Source organism: Carassius auratus, unplaced genomic scaffold, assembly GCF_003368295.1.
Source record: "Carassius auratus strain Wakin unplaced genomic scaffold, ASM336829v1 scaf_tig00027916, whole genome shotgun sequence".
In the NCBI taxonomy this organism is placed as follows: domain Eukaryota; kingdom Metazoa; phylum Chordata; class Actinopteri; order Cypriniformes; family Cyprinidae; genus Carassius; species Carassius auratus.
In genome coordinates this window covers 20,758-43,163 of record NW_020525639.1, presented here as the reverse complement: position 1 = coordinate 43,163, position 22,406 = coordinate 20,758, and the positions used below count along the sequence as shown (strand labels likewise).

General features: G+C 36.4%; 4 protein-coding genes across 4 annotated transcripts; 3 read left to right on the top strand and 1 right to left on the bottom strand.

Annotated features, from left to right (window-relative positions):
• Nucleotides 1-1,095: 1,095 nt before the first annotated feature.
• LOC113079390 (protein tyrosine phosphatase domain-containing protein 1-like) lies at nucleotides 1,096-6,501 on the top strand. Its single transcript, XM_026251644.1, has 11 exons — nucleotides 1,096-1,348; nucleotides 2,194-2,274; nucleotides 2,445-2,563; nucleotides 3,319-3,456; nucleotides 3,547-4,112; nucleotides 4,193-4,453; nucleotides 4,573-4,689; nucleotides 5,299-5,400; nucleotides 5,569-5,649; nucleotides 6,038-6,148; nucleotides 6,253-6,501. The coding sequence occupies exons 1-11, from the start codon at nucleotides 1,170-1,172 to the stop codon at nucleotides 6,367-6,369; spliced, it is 1,872 nt and encodes a 623-aa protein (XP_026107429.1). The 5' UTR covers nucleotides 1,096-1,169; the 3' UTR covers nucleotides 6,370-6,501.
• A 738-nt stretch (nucleotides 6,502-7,239) lies between these two features.
• LOC113079394 (outer dense fiber protein 3-B-like) lies at nucleotides 7,240-10,781 on the top strand. Its single transcript, XM_026251649.1, has 7 exons — nucleotides 7,240-7,473; nucleotides 7,902-8,018; nucleotides 8,889-9,092; nucleotides 9,186-9,287; nucleotides 9,363-9,484; nucleotides 9,559-9,699; nucleotides 10,135-10,781. The coding sequence occupies exons 2-7, from the start codon at nucleotides 7,907-7,909 to the stop codon at nucleotides 10,225-10,227; spliced, it is 774 nt and encodes a 257-aa protein (XP_026107434.1). The 5' UTR covers nucleotides 7,240-7,473; nucleotides 7,902-7,906; the 3' UTR covers nucleotides 10,228-10,781.
• Nucleotides 10,782-10,835: 54 nt separating this feature from the next.
• Nucleotides 10,836-14,532, bottom strand: LOC113079393 (tripartite motif-containing protein 35-like). The gene is made up of 6 exons (XM_026251648.1): nucleotides 14,030-14,532; nucleotides 13,390-13,485; nucleotides 13,071-13,301; nucleotides 12,892-12,914; nucleotides 12,667-12,785; nucleotides 10,836-11,860 (listed from the first exon to the last, which is right to left on the bottom strand). The coding sequence occupies exons 1-6, from the start codon at nucleotides 14,432-14,434 to the stop codon at nucleotides 11,319-11,321; spliced, it is 1,416 nt and encodes a 471-aa protein (XP_026107433.1). The 5' UTR covers nucleotides 14,435-14,532; the 3' UTR covers nucleotides 10,836-11,318.
• Nucleotides 14,533-17,334: 2,802 nt separating this feature from the next.
• LOC113079392 (rab-like protein 2A) lies at nucleotides 17,335-21,991 on the top strand. Its single transcript, XM_026251646.1, has 8 exons — nucleotides 17,335-18,157; nucleotides 18,229-18,258; nucleotides 18,374-18,453; nucleotides 18,649-18,728; nucleotides 19,182-19,293; nucleotides 19,397-19,494; nucleotides 20,127-20,210; nucleotides 20,293-21,991. Exons 1-8 carry the CDS (start codon nucleotides 18,057-18,059, stop codon nucleotides 20,365-20,367), a joined length of 660 nt encoding a protein of 219 aa, XP_026107431.1. The 5' UTR covers nucleotides 17,335-18,056; the 3' UTR covers nucleotides 20,368-21,991.
• The last annotated feature ends 415 nt before the right edge of the window (nucleotides 21,992-22,406 follow it).

Below are 22,406 nucleotides of genomic sequence, written 5' to 3'. Positions count from 1 at the left end.
GATATTGGTTTGTTTGAACTCAGAGGGAGTGTCAGCCACATTAAAAAAGTAAACCGCTCAAGTCATTTGTGGATTAATGCGTATTGGAGATGCGAACCGTTTAAAATGATTCAGTTCGATTTGGTGAACTGGTTCAAAAAGATCCGGTTACATCGAATGATTAGTTCGCAAACCGGATATGACAAACTGCTTTGTTTTAAACTCTCTCACAACAGACACGGAAGAGAAGACAATACTGAATAAAGCCGTAGTTTTTGCTATTTTTAGACCAAAATGTATTTCGATGCTTTAAAAAATGACCCTCTGATGTCACATGGACTACTTTGATGATGTTTTTCTTACCTTTCTGGACATGGACAGTATACCGTACACACAGCTTCAATGGAGGGACTGACAGCTCTCAGACTTAATCTAAAATATCTTAAACTGGGTTCCAAAGATAAACTCACAGGTCTCACAGGTTTGGAACAACATGAGGGTGAGTTATTAATGACATAATTTTGATTATTGGGTGAACTAACCCTTTAAGACCAAAGAAAACTTTGCTTAAAAAAAAAACGTGTACGTGAGATATTTTCGTTTGGTAGGTATATTGTATGTACAGACTGCCAGACTCAGCGTTATATAATTAGGCTTACTATGAATCGTGAATCTATCCACTGATGTGTTAATGACACTTAATAAGGATTAGACACCAATCGCTGGGTCAGCTTTGAGGCATGAACATGCTTCTGTATGCAGCATATTCATTTTAGATTCTCTCTACATGTTTATGGAATCTACATGTAAACATTTCAGTTTTTAACCCTTTATTTGGATGGAGCCACATGGGTAAGTCAGTTTTTGTTTGGCAGAATTATAAAAAAATAAAAGTACAGGGCCATGAATATATCAAGAGGCTTAAAATGTAGGTCAGCTATCATGGCGACGGCGCAGTTATTAATTATTGTTCGTTAGCGTGACTGCTGTACTGTAATTTTGATCAATTTCTTGACATGTTGGCTGTAGGTGGAATTTGATTGGTCACTTACTGCATGTTTTCTATCTCTTTGCCATGTTCCTCAGCTGATTTCCCAATGCACAGCTCGTCCACAAAGCAGCCTGCTAAATGTTAAGCCATTAGTGCATATAGACCCAGGCATTTGCTGTTAGTTTCTCTTCTGTCCTCCATGACGCCGCAGGTTCCAGTGCCCAGACCATCATATTCTCAAGCCAGGGAGAGACTAGTGAAGGCTATTCCCTCTAAGATCATCTGTCTTTTTGCCTGTGGGGGGAGAGACTGCCAATATGAGGGTCCGGCGTGCTGGAGCACGAGCCAACAGGCCATTAAAGGGGTCTTCTCTAGCTGGTGAAGTCTACAGTGTTTTTATTGTCTGAATGATTTAGGCGACATCCACATTAATCTTGATGTATTTGAAAATTACATTTTCCATCCACACTAGCATTTTTAATCCAGAAGTTGCTCATAGTGATATGTCTGAAAACACTTAAATGATCTTGCTGTGAATGGATAAAGTGTAATGCTCAGTGAGATAATATAGAGACTTTCCAGACATGATAAAGGTCTCATGATGTTCTTCTGGCATGATCATTTTATTAGCAAATATCAATCACCATTCCATAGACCTTAATCAGGTTAGACACCACTTTGAATTGAATACAGATAAAAAAATGAGTCCAGGAAGAATAGGCTTAGCCTTCAGTCTTTTTAATGGCGCACACTGTTATGTAATTTTCAAAACTTTAGTTTTAAAGTTTACCTTAAAGGGGTTTTAGTTTTTTGGACATAATTTCCGTCAGCAATCGGTATATTGTTAAACAAAAGTAAAATCCATTGAATGCACAGTTTTTAATTCCCTCAGTTTCGTTTTCATTCCTGTCAAAAAATTAAATGTGGTGCCATTACTGTGCATTTTTTAGCAACATGATTATTAATCAAATAGCAGGCACAACAACCATCTTCGAATGCTGCTGTTTCCACAGTCCACAAATGCAGAATGAAAAAAGTGTTTACACACTTGGGAAAGCATCTTCAAAAAGCTGTTTTTGTTGGTCCAAAACATTGTGCGAGTGTGGATGAAAGGCCCAAATAAAATATAGAGAGATTTTCGAATTGATCCAGACCCTGTTTCTTTTGCCTTACAAAATAGCCATTTATATATTCACTGCATGTGTTTATCACTTTGTATTTAGGGTGACCGATGACATCATTGCGTTGGCACGACCTTCTACATATCTCATCAAGAGATACTGCATCATAGATCAGTTTAAACAGTGAGTGTTATTTAATACAGGCTTTGTTTAAAAGATTTAATATTTACTTGAGCTCTGCAGTGGGGCAGGGTGTGGGTGTGTGTGTGTGTGTGTGTGTGTGCGTGTCTGTTTCTGGTTAATAATTGACAGTGTGCGTATATGTATGTGTACCCTTGTGTACTTGCTTTCAGGTTAAACATCAAATCCATCATTAATATGCAGCTCCCCGGGGAACATGCTCACTGCGGCCCTCCTCTGGACCCTGGCAGTGGATTCACATACTCACCTCAGATCTTTATGGACAGCCAAAGTGAGCCAAAGTCATGAACTTCTAATAATAGTGTGAACCTCTCGCAAAATCTCTCAAGCAAGTGTCCGTTTCATATTACACCCTAGAATGAAAAAAAAACTAATGAAAGAACATTAATAATACTTTAAAACATTATATAAGAAATTGAAGATGTTTTGCATTGTGTCACTCCTAATTCTCATTACCATATCAAGTTTTAAATATACTACTGTTCAAATGTCTGTGGTTAGTCCGAATGTGTTTTTTTTTTTTTTTTTTTTTTTTTACTGTATTTTAAAATGTCATTTATTCCTGTGATGCAAAGCTGATTTTTCAGCATTATTAATCCAGTCTTAGGTGTTACACGAACCTTCAGAAATGATGATTTGCTGCTCAGAAAATATTTATTTTTATCATCAACTGTTGAAAACAGTTGTGCTACTTCATATTTTTGTGGAAACTGTGATACATTTTCTTTCATGATTCATGAAAAACAGCATTTATTTAATAATAAAAAACAATTGAACAATTTAATGCATCCTTTATGAATACAAGTTAATTTATATTAAATAAAACTATACTTTGTATATATTATCATATTTAATATATATTATCACGTCACAATGGAAAGCTATACGTATTGGTCCTTCAAATATGAATGCTCTTTTTCTCCATGCCATGCAAAATATTTTTTTTTGTTCAGGTTAAATATACCTGAATGTTGAGCAATAAATGAACTGGTGAATTATTGAATCATGTTCCCTTTTGTCTGACAGTTTACTTCTATAATTTTGGGATGTCTGATTTTGGTGTGTCATCTCTGGAGGGGATGCTGGATGCCGTGAAGGTCTTGGCCTTCTCTGTTCAGGAAGGAAAGGTGGCTGTTCATTGCCATGCTGGACTGGGAAGGACAGGCAAGTTGCAACTCATGCATTATTACTTTAAGTCTAAATTTAGTGATATTCTATTTGAGTGTAGTGCTTAATATCTGCCCTGCTTTGCAGGTGTTCTTATCGCATGTTATCTGGTCTACACCTGTCGAATCAGCGCTAGTGAAGCTGTCCACTATGTTCGGATCAAAAGGCCTCGCTCAATCCAGACGCGATCCCAGATCAATCTGGTGTTTGATTTTGCCCGGCTGGTGGGCCCTCAGCTGGCCCAATACCCATGTCTGAACATGCGTCACGGTTCCTCCTTCAGTCTCCGGCAGTATCTCCTTCGTCAGGCACTTCTGCTGCACGGGGACGAGGCCCGAACCCTCAAACACACGCCCAAGATCCTGCACGTCCTCTGCAGCATGCTGATCGCTCTCACCCAGGGGGCTCCCAGTCTTCCAGAGGTCCAGAGAGAACTGGAGAAGAGGCTGAAAATATTGACTCTGAAGAAGGCAGTGAAGGTGACACTTCTGAAGAGAAACCTGCCTGCTCTGAAGGAAAGGAGAGGCTCGTGCAGAGCGTACTCCTGCGAGTCCTGGGACGAGCCATTTGGCTTCTTGGAGAGAAAGAGAGACGTCCTTCTAAACAAGCGAAGCTACAGCGACTCAGACCTCAGCAAGATCACTATCACTGAGGTGAGAACCAATCAGTTTTCAGAAAAACTGCTATAAAATATCATATATATTTATATATGAAATCCTTTTGTTCCTCCCAGGATTTTATGTTCTCATGCTACTCTCCTAAATCTGGTGGACACCATAAATTAAGCAATGGAGAAATCGGTCCATTAAAAGATCAGAGAATCCCAACAGAATCCCAAAAGATTCCTCACACCCCAATGGCAGACCAGTGCAATGAGACCAGCATTCCTAATCCAACATCAACTCCTCACACACAACATGAGACTGTGAACAAGAAGACCAAATGCACAACCAAGAAACCTCAAGCTTACCTAAAGTACAGCTCAAACATCGAGGTCAGTGTGAGATCAAATCAAATATCCACCATTATCACTGCCTGAAGGGGTTTGGGAACTTTTATTTTGTATTAAATTACTTCTTGTCCGTGCAAATGTTGTTGATATTTTATTTTAAGCTGCGGCTGGATTATCACACATCAGTTCAATCATCTTTATCAAGAGCCGTCGCTGAAGCAATGGCACAACAGCGCCTTCCACTAGACACTGTATTGAGAAAAGCAGCGGTTTTGCAGGTAAAGCATGTTTGACTTGATTTTGACAAGTAGAATATGTTCATGGATCCACACCCTTGTTAGTTTCAGGACGGAAAAAGAGTTTCAAGGTTCACTTCATTGGTCATATGACTGCATAATGGTCTACACAGAACGATTTTAATTATTCCGATTTTTTTTTTTTACATATTTGAAAAATGTCTTACTAAGTAACCAAAAGGTATTCATAATTGATATAATATCATTTTGTTTTATCCCATATTCAGCCAGTTCATTCAGTGAATGCTGTGTTAATGTAAGAGACTTTAGTGGAGAAGTCGTGGCTTAGTGATTAGAGAGTTTGATGCCTAACCCTAAGGTTTTGGGTTCGAGTCTTGGGCTGGCAATACCACGACTGAGATGTCCTTGAGAAAATACACTGAACCCCCAACTGCTCCCCGGGGGCCGCAGCATAAATGGCTGCCCACTGCTCCGGGTGTGTGTGTGTGTGTGTGTGTGTGTGTGTTCACTGCTGTGTGTGTGCACTTTGGATGGGTTAAATGCAGAGCATGAATTCCAAGTATGGGTCACCATACTTGGCTGAATGTCACGTAACTTTCACTTTCTTTACCCTGTTTTAATGCTCCTCAGGAAGAGCTCAACTTGAGTGAATGTGGCTGGGCTACACTTGTCATGGAAACAGATCCAGATGTTCTGAGCACACTGTTATGGATCTGGCTGGAAAAACTAAAGGTCAGTGGTCACCATTGTAGTTACGACACAATTTGATGCAAGTACTAGATTTAGAAAAACATAACATAATATGCTTAAGAACTGTTTAAAACTAAACTTTTAAGAAGTTTTATGTTTTGGTCATTGTTTTGTATGCAGTATTTTAGCTGTTGCACTTTATCATAACAGGATCCTGTTCTGAATAAAGAAGACATAGAGAGGCTGACCTCAACCTGGCCTGTGCAAAACCCCCTTATTTCACTGCAAAAGGTGAAAAAAGTCTCAACTCGTGACAGAACAAACTACAAAACATGGTTTGATGTTAAACTCTATTATATACAATTTGTGAATACATTTTTGTAAGCATAAAACCACAAGAAATGGCTTACATTTCTGTTGCACTTTTTTTGTGCAAGACATATTTCACATCTTATACACTGAAAAAACAATTTTCACTCATACTTGTTAGTAAATTTGACAAAAAATATATAATTAATAAATAGCTAAATATTAATAACTAATATTATTAATTACAAAGAAATTGCATTTTGAAGAATCGAAGAAGTAGAAGAATTTAAATAGTTTTTCTATATTCCAGTATTTACAACTTGTACATCAATTGACAGCTTCATGTGGTTATAATTCGGTGTTGTTTTAGTATCAGCGGCACACCATCTGCTGTTTGCTGGACTGTGTGGGTCATGTGGCGGTTCAGTGTCCTCAGTTTGAACATGCTATACTACAGAGACTCATTCGAGCTTTAACAAGAGTAAGTGTGTGTGTGCATGTGCTAATTTTCCCAAATAAAGAGAATGTTAAAAAAATAACAGAAGTATTTGAAAGTCACTTTTGCATGATTTTGTATTACAACAGCGCCCTCCAGAGGAAATAGAGAGAAACAACATCTTGTCACGGGTCCTCAGAGCTACAATGAGAGAGCAGTACCTACACAACCACTACCCAAATACTACAACACCATCAAAGTGCTAGGAGTAGTGGTTCAGCTAATGAAACCAATAAAGATTTCTGTAGAAAGAACCATTGTTTGATGGTATATCTGAATGACTGATTGAGTTATTGATTTGTATTTTTATGTGTACAGTACTCTTTCTAAACATTTAAACGCTTATTATATCACATGTAAAACTGTCTGAATGTTTTTGCATTAGTTAACAAAATCTCAAACCAAGGGGAATCTGCAAAATTAATTGTTCTAGTCATTTTTGCTAAAGAGGACTGCGGTTTCAATTAAAACATATTTTTGTGAAATGTTTATTTATTAATTTTCTTTGGAAGCGTCACATCAAATAAGATATAGGCCTACTTAAGATATTTGGAAATTCATCATTGGTTTTCCATACATTTTTCCAAACAACATTTTACAAACTAAGACATAATACAAAAATCTAATGGCAAAAAGATAAATATATATAGTATAACCTATTCAAGAAAATATTCTTTCCCTTTTCTAAACTTAATATATTGTGATTTCTTACAAATCTAATTTTTAATGTTTATTTATTTATTTATTCATTCACTAATTAAGTGTTGGTTGATTTACTTTAGATACTTTTTTAGTATATAGGCTAATTGTTGTTACTTTGAAACTGTTGAATATGTTTTATAAGTGTTTTAAAGTAGTGTAATCTGGTTTTAGGACAGAGGAACCTAATACAGTATGTGTATTAAACTAGCATTTGAAATATCTCACTTTTTGAATTTAGTTATACCTTAATTTGTCAAATAATTAACAGTACTGCACGGATTACGCTGGATTTGCATGTAGAGCCGCTGGAATGTCACTCAAAAGGACATCAAAGAATCTCCCGGGCGACGGCGTCATAGAGATTCAAAAGAAACAATTATAAACAATCAAACACAGTCGCAAAAGCTGAGAGTTTGATAAGAGCTCTTCACGAGCTACATTTATTGCTTAATTGTACTTTTATTTGTCAATAATATAGTTTTGTGCAGATATTGTACGTCTGGATCGTAATTTTGTCGTTTTCAGTTATCTAAGTGTACATTTTTATCGTTTCGCATCTAAAAATCATCAACGCACTGAAAACATTCTAAGAGATAATATTACATCAGGTAGGTTTAAAACGAGCATTTATTTCAAACTCACTCGGCAGTCTATTAAATTCACGCACTTTTTAATATCTTTTATTTAAGGTAAGTTGCTTCCTTCGTTTGGTGTTTATATTTATGCTTTATGCTACAGAAAACATGTCTCTCAACAGTTACGTATCTGTATGATAATTTTATTAAAATACAGTTCAAATTAAATGAGGCTAAATGCAAATTAAGTGTTTTGCAGCTGCCTACACTAACAAAAAGTGTCATGGTAACCTGTTCGTATGTGTCACCACTTCCAGAAAACTAGTGGTGAAGTTAAAGGCTAAAATGCTGATATTCACGTGCTATTATTTTAACACTTTTTACGTTTTTATTATTATTATTTAACAAGCAGATTTAGTAATTCTGTAAATAATAATAATAATTAAGTTTTTTTCCAACAGATATCATGTCACCTGTGGAAGTATGGGTGGGTCCTTGGAGGCCACACAGACCAAGGGGACCCATCGCTGCAATGTATAACAGTCCAGGGCCAACATATGCTCTGCCAGGGGCAACTGGTACACACACACAAACACACACACACATTGGATTCACTATATTAATGAAGACATCTTTTAGACTTCCAATTTTAATATCAGGTTAATGATATATAGCCTAACCTGACCAGATCCATACCCATAACGTTAACCCTCACAGAAACTTTTGCAAATCAGCAGATTTAAAAATATAAACATCATATGACTGCTTTGTGAGTCTAGTGAAATAATTTAAAATGTCACCACTATTTATATTACTATACAAACGAGGATATTTGGCCCTAAGCATACTGTAGCTTAACAGGTAGACATGCACACACGCACACACACACACACACACACACACAAATGGATACACTGCATAGAATCTACTGTTTTTATATACAGCTATTAACAAATGCAATAACCTAATCCACACCCTAAGAGAAAAAAAATGACATTTTTCACAGTTTCTAAAACATTCTTGTACTTATTTTTTATACTGTTGCAAATAATTGCGTCTCCAAAAAGAAGGTTTAGATCACTTCTGGGAACAAAATTGTCCACAAAATATTTAGTGGGTACGTGCATACAAAGTTTACAATAAATACAACCAGAGTCAGGATCACCAGTCACCTTACCTATCACCTCTGCACACTACATCTCCCACAATCCTCCTTGGCTATCACCTACACACGGGCCATGTCTGGTCTCATCAGTGACTAGGACTGCTAATCACTACTTACTTGTGTGATATTCTCCTTCCTTGGATTCCTTGTGCAATCTGGAAAGACCTGTAAGAGAAAAGACAAAGTTCCAATTTGGAGGATCTGTAACTTTTTCAAAATGTGATTTTTAAGGGAAAAATTATTGCCTTGCTGTGATTTTGAGGCAATTCTGTGCCCTTCACAGGAATAAACAACCATGACCCGCGGATGCAGAAAGGCCCAGCATTTAGCTTCGGCACACGTCATCGTGGCTTACAGACCAACTCTTCCCCAGGTCCCAGTTACCTCGTTCCCTCCAACATCACCAGGGTGGGTCGGGATGGAACCCCTGCATACTCTGTCTATGGCCGACCCAAGGATATTAAGCCCTTCCAGACTCCTGGCCCAGGTCTTTCACACAACACAAACACAAGTAGCTGTGCAGAAATGTAGTACATGGTAGAACAGAGTAAAGTTAAGCTGGCTTTTGTAATTCTTTCAGGAAGTTACTCCCCTGAAAATGCAACAAAGACCACTTATTACTTGGCTCCTGCGTTCTCTCTGTCTGCAAGGACTAAACTGTTCCGTAATGATCAAACACCAGGTAGATTCCCACAGATCCACACAGCAACACTACTGGAGCAGGTCCATTTCCTTTCATGCATTATCTTGTCTCCAGGTCCAGCTGCATACATGCTTCCCCCAGTATTGGGGCCAAGAGTTGTGAATAAAGCATCCGCCCCAAACGTCTCCTTCTGCAGTCGTAGTGTTATCGGCAGCTTCCATGAAGATCTACGGAAGGTGTGGACACATAATATTACAGTAATTACCTCTTTGTATGTACATTGCAAAGATGGTGACATTCGTTTTCTCAGACTCCAGGCCCAGGGACCTACCAAGTGGTGGATTCATGTGTGTACAAACACAAGTCCCCTGAGTACAGCATCACTGGACGCAACTTCACACCTGGAGACTTTACCAAGAAACCTGGACCTGGAGCCCACCATCCAGAAAAGGTCTCTACATTTAAAGTTCAAGACCACCAGCACTGACATCCATGTTTTATATGTATGACACACACACTGAATTTCTGCTCAATCAGCAGCAGTCAGACACATGATAGAGTTTAAGCATATTTAATTGTTTAGCACTAGTTTTCTCATTACTTGTATCCCTGGTTCTTATGTTTTTCACTAGCATCTTCATGCCTGTTGAATCCAGCAGTTCTATTTAGCCACAGCTGCTTTTGGTTGCAGTTAAAAACAAGCAGCCAATTCAATGGTTCAAGAAGATGCCAAAGAGTAAACATCCAATTGGGACAAAAGAAAAAACCCCACTGACCCCAAACTTCTGAACTCTAGTTTCTAGCTTTGCAGTGCTGTCTACTGAAACTACGATTAAATGAATGAGAATTAGTCCACTAAAATGATTCCCTTTGTCTCTCTCCACAGGTTACTTTCACAGGAACCAAAGCTCCCAGCTATTCCTTTGGAATTCGTCACTCCGAATACATCGCTCCCATAATTGTGGATGGGGCTGATTAAATGGGTCTGTTCTGTCCTTGTGAATTCTGTTAAGCAAGTTACGGTCTCTCATATCAGGTCTTAATATTGCTAAAACATAACTTGAATTAATGGTGTTTCAGTTAAAAAGGCTCCAAGATGCATATTTGTGCTGCTGCCACAACATGAGAAATAAGCTCCATTCCAAAACTAAGTGAACCAAGTCTACCTAGACTAGCATTTTAACACATCAGAGACACAATCTACTAGTTCTTGGTCTGACTGCACCTTGTCGAGTCCATGTTCTTTCATAATGGCAGTCCAAGTAAAAAAACAACAACAATCCATATATGGAGGTTACCCCCCCCCCCAAAAAAAAACCCAAAAACAAACTAGTTATACAATAATATCTAAATTCTCTCATGTTCACAAAGGCTGCATTTATTTGATCAAAAATATGGGAAAAACGGTGATACTGTGAAAATATAATTACAATAACTGTTTTCTGTTTAAATATATTCTAGAATATGATTTCTTTCTGTGATTGGCAAATCTGAATTTTTGCATGTCTGCTCACAAAGTTTTGGAATGGCATGATGTTGACGAACAGCACTGATGATTACTGTGTTAATCAAGAAAGAAAGTAAATCTTTGAATCAAAATACTTTATTGTTGTCACTTTTATTTTCTTCAGTCAACTGAAAATGTAAGCTTTGCTCAATGCAAAGCAGACAAAAGCAGGAACAATATTTACATGGACAGTGCAGTAGTTCATTATTACATTCTATTTTTAGTCTTTTTACAAAACTTTTTTTTTCTTCATGCTATAATACATTTATTGAGTCTTTCTTAATAAAATACAGTTTCTCTGAAAAACATATGCAGTCTTACTTCAAAGAATATTAGGTAAATCTTTAAGCATTCTTTACTCCAAAACACAACAATGATTCTGCTTTATTAATTTTTTTTGTAGTGTAGGTGGATTGAACATTTGCAGTCAAATGGTAACCTTTAATTGCAGAACTGTTCTTGATATTGTCTCCATAGGATGATTTTATATTGCTGTATTATCGATACTGTATTCACAGTTAACCTATCAGCTTAACTTAACCAGTTTAAAAGTAGTTTTGCCTCTAAATGTGTGCTTCCACAGTTGTCTCTATTGGCATGATCCTCATTGGCTGTTGCATACAGTGACTATAAAAGTAAGGGAACACTCTCTCAGTGAACGTGTGTTTAAACACATGCAGGCCGATATTGCGACCCGAGTCAGTGAATGTGACTTTGCCCTTGTCCCAGTCCAGTTGGACCCTGATCCTCTGAATTCTCTGGTTGACCCGTAGAAGGGTGAGGATCTGGGGAGAATAGCCCTTCCCGTATTTCCCGTTGCAGAAGCCCACATACCACAAGCCTGTTTTGGAGGGGGTCAGTCTGTGTTTGTATGCAGACTCTGTGATCACTCCCACGGCCCAGGCTGTGCTGTCGCCCACCTCAATGTCCCAGCAGTGAGTCCCCGAGTTAAAACCCTCAGAACCTAGAATGCTTGTGTAGCCGTCGAATCTCTCTGGGTTTGCTGGAAGCTGTGGGAAGTGCTCATCAGAGTAAGTTATACTGGTCAGATCATCCGACACGACCAGATAAGGATGGGCGGTGTTGGGGTCAAAGGTTACTGGGGCTGGAGAGAAAGAGATAGAGATGTATAATCACTTTTAAGACATTCACACACAATGCATTTTGCTTTGTGAAATGTGAGACGCTGGCAGTGGAATTGGGGTAAACTGCAAAGTCACGACACATTTAATGATTCTTTAATCTTTAATACTTTAAACACATTTTTAGAACCATGGAATCCCGTTTTCAGCATGGAATAAAAAAAAGAAAAGATAATTGCGACTTTTTATTTGCATCTACTCTGACCTCCAGTTTTCTTTGTTTCCTTAATTGACATTCTGAGATACAATCTCAGAAAAAAATCCCAATTCTGTGAAAAATGTCAACAGTCACATTTTCTGAATTTTCCTTCTCAGAATTGTTTACGTCTCACAGTTTCTTTGTTTTTCAGTTTACCCTCTGAATTCTTTACTGTATATCTTAAAATTTAGTTCATTTTGCAATTCTGACTTTTTCTTCTCCGACTTGCAAGATTATATCATTTATATCTCACAATTCTGACTTTTTCACTCTGAATTCTAAAAGTACATCTCACAGTTATTTTTGGCCATTAATACAAAATAAATAAAATAAAAAAAAGGTAATTTTGACTTTTTTTTATTTTTATTTTGAGAACATGATTTGTGGCGTGAGAATGAGTAACTAACGGTCAAGTTTATGTCTTTCAGTGCTCAATTTTTTCTCATAATTCAGAGTTTATATCTCACATTCTGATTCCGCATCTGCAGTTTTTCAAAACAAAAACACGTTCTGCATCTCTGTGTGAATGGCTAATAGTACAGATGATTATGTTATCTACTCAGTACTCACTGTATCGAATGCTGGCTTGTAGTTTCTTGGATACTTCAAAGGTTACGTTACCCACATGCTTTGCTACATTGATGAGCATTCCTGAAGGTCCGGTCTGATCCTGCAGTGTACACTTTGTTCTGAAACAAATTTGAATAGTCAATACTGATATGAGTTTGGTTTCACCAGAAGTTTGGGTGGGGGGAGTGGGGGGTTGGGTTTCGGGGGTGGGGGTGAGAATCTTACCTTTCAGTTGTAGCCTTGTAGTTCTAGAAATAATGTAGATAAAAACAAAGATGAAGCGATATTATGCATTTAGAAAATCTACAAATTTTATACATTTTAAAAGGTAATCAAGTCACGTGATGCTTCAGAAATCATTATAATATTCAGATTTTCTGCTCAAGAAACTCGTGGATTCTTACCACAAGAAATGTGAAGTCATTCCTTCTCAGCTGTTCTTCGATGGACTCAATAATGTGTGAGAAAGATAACATCCCTGATCGAATCTCCTCAGTCTTCTTCTTAATTATCTCACTCTTCTGCTCCTCTTCTTTCTTCAGCGCAGTCGTTCTGGCTGCCTCTTCAGTTTCTAGAAACTGGTGCAGCTTGTCAAACGCCTCCTTAATGTGAGTCTCGGTTTGTTTGCTCTGATTCTAAGCACAAAATATCAGCAAATTCAGGCTGCAAAATCCATACAATAGTTCAACTGTTTTAATGTTGAAATATGCTCCCGGTACTCACTTTAATATACTCTGCTGTTTCATCCCAGGACTGTTTAATTTGTTCGTAGACTCTGAGTTTCTCCAGAAAGGCCTTTAGTTTCAGCCGGAGCGCTTGCTAACAAATGTTAGAAAAAGAAGAGACAAATTAAGTTGGGGCACATTGTAATTTTTACTAGGTTAAACTAAGCTCTTTCAGGGTAGGGATATTTTTTATATCGTATGTTATTTTTAAAATTATTTATATACTATTACCATATATAATATTACTATTTCAAATTAACTTTTATGTCCAGTTTTAGTAATTTTGTTCTGTGCTTTTGTAATATTACAAATATTTCTATACAGCACACACATTTGTTTATTTATTTTTGTGCTCACTTCAGCCTGTGATGCACTGATGTGTCAGTGGTATGATTGATGATTTTGACTTATCAGCAAAGTTCCCACGGATGTTTTGTTTTTGTGAGTCTGAGAATGAGTGTCATATAAGGGCCATTAGTGTGATAAGACCTGTTTGACAAGACAGCTTTCATATCTTACCCATTTCTGGTCCATTAAATCTGACACAAACAATCAGTGAAATCTGACTAGAGTCTACAAGTCACAATTGACTGTTGTTAAAAACTGTTTCCATACTATCTGACACTCTGAGTTCTTACCCTGAGTTCCTGTGACGCGTCCTCTGTTGAACGGATGCAGTGGTTCTTATGCGATTTGGCATTTCTGCATTTCCCACAAACTAGTTCTTGATCTTCAGTGCAGAAGAAAGTAAGAGGTTCTCCATGAAGACTACAGACCTCCACCGTCTCTACAGGAGGCTCCCCAGTTGTTGTTTCTCTCATCAGATCACACATGTTTCTCAGCACGATGTTTATGGGTGGGTTAGGGTTGGAGGACACCCTTCTGCAGATGGGACACTCTTGACTTCCTCGCCGATTCCAGAAGGTTTTCACACAGCCGTTACAGATGCTGTGAGAGCAGGGTAGAAGAATGGGATCCCTGAAGATATCACAGCAGATGGGGCAACAGAAATCCTCCTCTGTAAGGGACAGTCTACAGGCCATTTTGCCTCCTATTCAATTTAAATGTTTTAAAAAGTTGTGTCTCTCTGGCTCTCCCTCTCTGTGTCTGGTCCAGCTGTCTTGGAGCACAAGAGTGTCTCTCAGCTGTGTTTACATACCAGACGACTGCAAATCAGGGAGGAGCTTATAAGAGCAAAGACAGCATTTCAGCACGACCATCTATTGTTCATAGCATTCAATATTTTCTACAGTAACACCCTATTAATTTCAATAATAAATTAGACTTTAGACTCTTTATTCACCAATTCACCAAGTGCAATTTCACTTGGTGCTAGTCTCTCTCTCTCTCTCTCTCTCTCTCTCATATATATATATGTAGCTACAATATATATATATATATATATATATATATATATATATATATATATATATATATATATATATATATATAGTAAATATGAATGTCTTTATACAGTATCTCTGTTATTTTTAGTATCATTTATATTCTGTTATAGTATTTATGAATATTTTGAAGCACACATTTATATTTTCAGTTTTTATGTTAAAGTTTAGTCTTTTTTTGTCATTTTTATTTTTATATAAATATTATAAATAATATACTTTATATCAATTAAATTAATATATTTATATGTAATTAAGTTAATATAATTAAGTTAAATTTAATTTATCTTCAGTTTTAGTACTCCAACTTGTTTGGCTTTATTTCAGCTTTTTATAATAGATTTAAATTTAGTTTAATTTATTTTAGTTTTGTTACTTAAAATTGTGGTAAATGGATGTATTATTATCATTATTATTTTTAATTTACATTTTGTCATTTAGCAGATGATTTTATCCAAAGTGACTTACAAATGAGGACAACAGAACCAATCAAAACTAAAAAAAATAAATATTTAATATGAGGAATGCATGCATCATATTGTATAGAATTTGTGTGAACCACCTAGATTCATTATGTTTTTAGCTTTTTTATTTTATTCTAGTCATGTACTCTCTGACCTCTGGGGGAAAGAAGAAAAAAAGCCTTTTCTATCATCCTATCTGACAAGCAGATTTATAGTTTTTCTGTTCTGTTCTGTTCTGTGTATTCCCGTGTCAAGAATGTGACCAAGACAACATTCTGTAATGTGCTGCTGCTTTCTCACACTCAAAAGTAAGTAGGGAAGATAATTGCGTTTGATATTACTGACAGGTAATTTGTCAAAGAAGACATTCTTGGTATTGTTTTCTGGATTCGTTTCCTGGAAAGCACAAATATAGGTCAAAGTTTACATCTACAGAAATGAATAATAATTGAGAAAAATTATGTTTAAAACTTAGTGCTGTCAAATTGTACCGTACATAATACAGGTGCATCTCAATAAATTTGAATGTCGTGGAAAAGTTAATTTATTAAAGTTCAAAGTTCCTTTGTATTAAATAAATTCAATGAATACAGACTGAAGTACATAGTTTAAACCATCTCAACAAATTAGAATACTTCATAAGACCAAAAAAAAAAAACAACAAAAAAATTTTTTTTACTGTACATGTACTCAATACTTGGTATTGACTACTTTTGCTTTAATTACTGCCTCAATTCGGATTGGCATGGAGCTGATAAGTTTGTGGCACTGCTGAGGTGGAAGCCCAGGTTTCTTTGACAGTGGCCATTAGCTCATCTGCATTGTTTGGTCTCTTGTTTCTCATTTTCCTCTTGACAATAGCCCATAGATACTCTATGAGGTTCAGGTCTGGTGAGTTTGCTGGCCAGTCAAGCACACCAACACCATGGTCATTTAACCAACTTTGGGCCGGTGTCAAATCCTGCTGGAAAATGAAATCAGCATTTTCAAAAAGCTGCTCAGCAGAAGGAAGCATAAAGTGCTCCAAAATTTCTTGATAAATGGATGCAGTGACTTTTGGTTTTCAAAAAACACAATGAACCAACACCAGCAGATGACATTTCACCCCAAATCATCACAGACTGTGGAAAAGAGGACTTTTGACCACTGGGCAACGGCCCATTTCTTCTTCTCATTAGCCCAGGTAAGATGCATCTGACGTCTTCTGTGGTTCTGGAGTGGCTTAACAAGAGGAATACAACAGCTGTAATTCCTTGACACGTCTCTATGCCTTGACCCCAGCCTCAGTCCATTACTTGTGAAGTTCACTCAGATTCTTGAATCGATTTTGCTTGACAGTCATCATAAGGCTGCGGTTCAACTGGTTGATTGTGCATCTTTTTCTTCCAAAGTTTTCCTTCCACCCAACATTCTGTTAACATGCTTGGATACAGCACTCTGTGAACAGCCAGCTTCTTTGGCAATGCATGTTTGTGGCTCCTTGTGAAGGGTGTCATTGACTGTCTTCTGGACAACTGTCAGATCAGCAGTCTTCCTCATGATTGTGTAGCCTACTGAACCAAACTGAGAGACCATTTTGAAGGCTCAGGAAACCTTTGCAGGTGTTTTGAGTTCAATAGCTGATTGGTATGTCACCATGTATATACTTAAGAAATATATGTAATATATATTTATGTTTATGTATAATATAAATTATATATAAATATGTATATATGTATACATGTAAATGTTTCCTAAATATAGCCTATACATGTATGTGTGTGTATTTATATAATAAATATAGGCTACATGCATATAAACACAGACACGTATAATTTGTAAACAAAGACTTTTATTTTGGATTGGATTAATTGATTTGACAGCATTAATTATAATCACGTCAAAATAATCACGTTAGATCAAGAGGCAACCTTCCACTCCCTCTCGAAACCAACAAGGAAGTGACTATAACTGCAATTCATCGACTGGCCGCTAGAGGCTGTCTCCAAAAGAGAGTCAGTCCCATAGACTCCCCATGTTAATCTTTACAGAAGAAAAAAACGTTTACAGCCTGGTACAATTTTATTTATTTATTTTGGTCTATATAGATAATTGTGCCCTTCGTGACAACTGAACGGGGTGAACGGGTGATCATCCATTTACATTTTATGTTGCATTTTTAGTATTATTATTATCAGTAATAACAGTATTTCCTTTCTGCCACTCACACTAGTTGTATTACGTTTAGAGCAATCATTAGAATAAAGTACTTTAAAATCAAAAAGCCAGGCACCTTCGAAGACAGCCCGACGCTTTCTCGACCTTTACGGGTCCTGGCGTTGCTTAGAGACGCGTTGTTGTCGCGCATCTCCACAGTAAATTTTTCTGGAACCAAACCGAAAATTTTAATCACAAAATAGCGATGTTTGTCTAGTCTGTTATCCAGCCGTGAATGCGAACAAATTTACGACGTGCTTTAAACATATCTGCACTAAATTGTTATAAAATATTCTGCCGTGAATAATGATTTAGATTTAGCTTGGGTTATCAGGCTAATCTGCTAACTAATTAGCCAGTTAGCCAAAGCGAGATTCAGACACGCTCGACGTATTTTTTGGGAAAATAGACTTTATTATTCGCGTTACGGCTTGTGAAGATGAACTAAACGCAATCTCTAGATTTAATGGAGAAAAGCAGCGGTGTTTCGGCTGTTTTCTTCATCTAATCTAATCCCGGTGTTTCGGCTGTTTTCTTCATCTAACTTAATCTAATCCCGGTGCGGGAAAACGCTCAGTGTTTACATCCCTGCTGGACTCGCGATGGACTCAGGAGGCATCTCTGATCTAGACCTGGACAAATATGACGCTGATGAACAAGTCAAGATCATCTGCCTCGGAGACAGCGCTGTGGGCAAATCCAAGTATGCTCTCTTTCACTACTGCCAAGGGGTTTTCGATTTGTTTTCTAAAGGCTTTGATCGTTTTTTTTCAGGCTCATGGAGAGATTCCTTATGGATGGATAGTATCCTTTGTCTTGTGTTTTTTCATGTCAGTCAGATCTGCTTGCTCTCTCTCTCTCTCTCTCTCTCTGTGCCAGTGTTTGATTCAGAGTTGTCAGGTTCTTAATGATGTGTCAGTCGGCCTCAGCAGCTCTCCACATACGCTCTGACTCTGTACAAATACACCACCACCATCAATGGACAAACCGTCCTGGTTGGTAAGCTTGGCATGCAAAAGTGTCTTATTTTAGTCAATGATTGCAAAGTTGGCCGTATTGCATAATTGACTTTTTAATTTAGAAATGCCAGGTGTTTTTGTTTTTCATGTTATAGAGAAGAAGTCATGACTTTTTAATGCCGTTAATGCTTGTGTCTAACCTGAGCCCTGAAGCATTTGTTGATCTGCACGACAGATTTCTGGGATACTGCAGGGCAGGAACGTTTTCGAAGCATGCACCCGTCTTACTACCATAAAGCTCATGCTTGTGTCATGGTAAGAGACAGACGCAAACCACTCAGTCTTATTTTAGTATAATTTATTTAATGTTATTAATACCACTATTTATTAATATTTTGAATGACCTTTTATTTCTATAGTATATATTGATATAATTTCAATTTGTAGTAGCTTTAAATTTTTTTTGTTTAGCTTTAATTTTAGTTTTTATGTTTAGTAAATAATAACTAAGTTGAAACTACTTGCATGAATCAGAGAAATAAATATTTATTTATATGCTGCCGTAGTTTAGATTAATAGCCATTTAACAGCAACACACACACTCACCTCCTCTTATAATGATAAGTAGAAATTAAAATTGTTGGAAAAAAATTGGTGTAGGTCATTATTATTATTATGATTTTGTATTATTATTATTTTTTAATTACTGCTTTTTATAGACAGTAGATCTCAAAAAGCTCTCAGAATGAATAAGATTGCTTTTGCCAGGTGTTTGATGTCCAGAGGAAAATCACATATAAGAATCTCCCAAATTGGTACAAAGAACTGCGGGAGTACCGTCCAGAGATTCCCTGTCTGGTGGTCGCTAACAAGATAGACGGTAAATTTGGCTTGTGAGATTACAGATGAGAGCTTGATTAGCCAGTGTTACGCTCTGCATGTCTCTTATCTTTTGTCCTTTTATGTTCTCTGCTCTTCAAAAGCTGACATTAAGGTCACCCAGAAGAGTTTCAACTTCGCTAAGAAACAAGGTCTGCCTTTCTACTTTGTATCTGCTGCCGATGGGACCAATGTGGTCAAGGTGAGGATGCAAAGCAGAGCGTCCTAGACAGATACAGTAAACAGATATCAGGAGAGAATGCAATAAAAAAAACTGCATTAGCTATTGAATTCTTAAAACAGATTGATTAAGTGTGACGTGTGGATTAAATACATTCTCCATTGTTTGCTGTGATGAATTTGGATTCATCTTGTAACTATGGTGTATGAATATTTTTCATATAAAATGGGTTTTCATCTGACATTCCATTCATGACAATTCCCCAGTTAAGGTCTCTTTAATTAGGTAAATTAATTGTGTTCAGGATTTGCTATTTATTTACATAAAAAATCATTTTAATTTTCATACGCAAGTTATTGTTTTCCCTTTACATTGTCATTTATATGTCATCACATATGGGCAATTTGAAATGTATTCTTGTTCATTTTATTTTGTATTAAAGTGAATAGCACACACACATTTTTTTTTTTTTTTTTTTTTTTTTTTTTTTTGTATGAAAATGAATAGTGCACACACATTTTTTTATTTTTTACATATTTTATTTGGTCGTTTATTTTTTATTTTATTTATTTTTTAAATTAAGGAATGGATAAAGAAATAGTTTGAATGTTTTAAGAACTGTGAGGTTCTGATGTCCTGTAAATGTTCCACAGGTGTTTAAAGATGCCATTCAGATGGCTCTGTCCTACAAGAAGAACTCCAGTGACTTCATGGATGAAGTCATGAGGGAGCTAGAGGTGTGTGTGTTTTTGTTTGAAGGTAAATGCTTACTCTTCATGATGCAGTTTACCGATCGATTTTATTCATGTTATTTTGCAGAACTTTGAATTAGAGAGTAAAGAAGAATCATCTGATAAAGAAGAGACACAAGAGGGAAAACTGGACTCAGCGTGACCACTCATCACACCTTTCTTATTCTCTGTCTTCACTGCTTCTGCAGTTGTACTGATGAGATCTTCAGATCATGGCTGTCCTCTCACCATCCTGAACAGCTGAACTCTACCTCACACCACTCAAAGTGTGTCTGATTTTGGAATAAATTATGCTTCGGTGAATGTACAGCTGGCATTAACAGATGATGGACATGATGGTATCACAATGCACTCTGAACTTTGATTTGATACGAATTGTGGAGCATGCAGATTTAGCATGTAGATCTAAAACTTGTAAAACTCTGGAATGTGAAGCTTTGTGCCGGATGTAACATGAAATATTTGTAATTTACATTATTTTGATTTCAGGTGAAATTTTCGGTGAAATATTTATGAGCCACTGAGATTTAAGTGTACTATTTTATAGCATTTGCACATTTCAAGTAACAATTGGTGATGCTCAATGGTATCAGTAAAGTACTTGATCTTTGTACAAGGGTAGTTGATTATACTGTACAAGCTGAAACAATTACCGTATACCGTTTTAGGATAAGCATGTTTCCTTATACATTTACAAAACGCAAACTTTTATGTTCATCCCATTTGCCAATTAACCTGATTTTTATATTAAAGCAGATTGTTAGAAAAATATCTGAGAATAGGATCAAACTCTTCTCAGGAATGGATGAGACAGCCATGATGCAAACTCAGTGTAGCGGATTAATGTGTTTGTGAAAACCAGAGCAAATAAAGAGCAGTGACTATTCTGATGATCACTGACAAAACCTTCAGGTTACAGATCCAGACTTTTATCTTAAAAAGAGGACGAATGACTTGTGTGTACTTTACCTGATAATGTGCAGCTTTCATTCTTTGACCCACTCACTGGACATCTCAAAGAGAATCAAATGGACATGCAAGCCAATTGTAAAGCATTCATTGCCACTTCCACATGCAACTGTTTGATGCTGTCCAGTGAAACGGGGGAAGTTCAGGAGTGCATCTCAAGAAATGTCAAGAACACTCCTATCATGTTACAGCACAACCAAAACACACCATCCCTCAAATTTTTTTAAATTACTGATTGTAAATTATTTACATTTTAAAGTATTTGTTCTCTAATGAATGTAATTGGTGCAGATTTTTTTTAGGTCAACAATTATGTTTGGACAGATGTTTGTCATGCGGGATTGTCATAAAAATGCAACCAAGGTCCAAAATGCATCATGCAAAAAATCAACGTTTAATCAATTTCATTATGCAAAATTATATTTGAAGTAAAACATGAACCAGATATTTATTCACGAGTTTCCCCTTTAGAAATCAGAAATAATCATTACTGTAAAGAGCATTTATTCATATTGCACAAACTGTGAAGTTTTATTTTTCTATTATTGCATTTAGTTCGTGTTTTGTGATGTTTTGCACAAGTGCTTTATATATCAAACATAGATCTGTGTTGGTGAACTGAAATAGAACCAGCTTTGTACTGAACATGAATGTGTGTAAATGAACTGGAAACAACTTACATCTCTTTAGAAAAATGTTCTTATTTCTGAAGCCTCTAGGTGTTTTTATGTACAGTCATTTTCTTGTTCTGTGAGCAGAATGGTGTTCATATTAAAGAATTATGAAGCAGGATCTCACATATGACAACATTCAGCAATTATTAGCACTTTCCATGAATGGACCATGACTGACAACAGAAAATGATCTATGCATGAGAAGTTGCTAGATTTAATATCAAACATCAACCATTCCAATACTCTTCTGAAACTTACCATAAAATTTGTGAATTGTAAAAGTATCTTTTTGCAAGAAAAAAACAAAATGTACATACAATACAAAAATGGTAAGATCAAGTATTTTTATGTATGTGAAAAGTCATTTAAAAATAAGCATTCAAGTCAAAACTATAACCAGTGAAATCTGCAACCTTGTTTCCCATACTGGTGATTTTATATATATATATATATATATATATATATATATATATATATATATATATATATATATATATATATATATATTTAATGCTCATGATTTTATATATATAATACT

Excerpts from the sequence above, each read along its gene's own strand:
- LOC113079390 (XM_026251644.1), top strand. The coding sequence starts at position 1,170 with ATGACGCCGCAGGTTCCAGTGCCCAGACCATCATATTCTCAAGCCAGG. Across the intron at positions 2,275-2,444 it reads ATCATAGATCAGTTTAAACA|GTTAAACATCAAATCCATCA; the intron begins GTGAGTGTTATT and ends ACTTGCTTTCAG. Across the intron at positions 5,650-6,037 it reads CCCTTATTTCACTGCAAAAG|TATCAGCGGCACACCATCTG; the intron begins GTGAAAAAAGTC and ends GTGTTGTTTTAG.
- LOC113079394 (XM_026251649.1), top strand. The coding sequence starts at position 7,907 with ATGTCACCTGTGGAAGTATGGGTGGGTCCTTGGAGGCCACACAGACCA. Across the intron at positions 9,093-9,185 it reads CTTCCAGACTCCTGGCCCAG|GAAGTTACTCCCCTGAAAAT; the intron begins GTCTTTCACACA and ends TAATTCTTTCAG. Across the intron at positions 9,485-9,558 it reads TCCATGAAGATCTACGGAAG|ACTCCAGGCCCAGGGACCTA; the intron begins GTGTGGACACAT and ends TCGTTTTCTCAG.
- LOC113079393 (XM_026251648.1), bottom strand. The coding sequence starts at position 14,434 with ATGGCCTGTAGACTGTCCCTTACAGAGGAGGATTTCTGTTGCCCCATC. Across the intron at positions 13,302-13,389 it reads AAACAGCAGAGTATATTAAA|AATCAGAGCAAACAAACCGA; the intron begins GTGAGTACCGGG and ends TTTTGTGCTTAG. Across the intron at positions 11,861-12,666 it reads ACAAGCCAGCATTCGATACA|CCCCAGTAACCTTTGACCCC; the intron begins GTGAGTACTGAG and ends CTTTCTCTCCAG.
- LOC113079392 (XM_026251646.1), top strand. The coding sequence starts at position 18,057 with ATGGACTCAGGAGGCATCTCTGATCTAGACCTGGACAAATATGACGCT. Across the intron at positions 18,259-18,373 it reads AGATTCCTTATGGATGGATA|TCGGCCTCAGCAGCTCTCCA; the intron begins GTATCCTTTGTC and ends ATGATGTGTCAG. Across the intron at positions 20,211-20,292 it reads AAGTCATGAGGGAGCTAGAG|AACTTTGAATTAGAGAGTAA; the intron begins GTGTGTGTGTTT and ends GTTATTTTGCAG.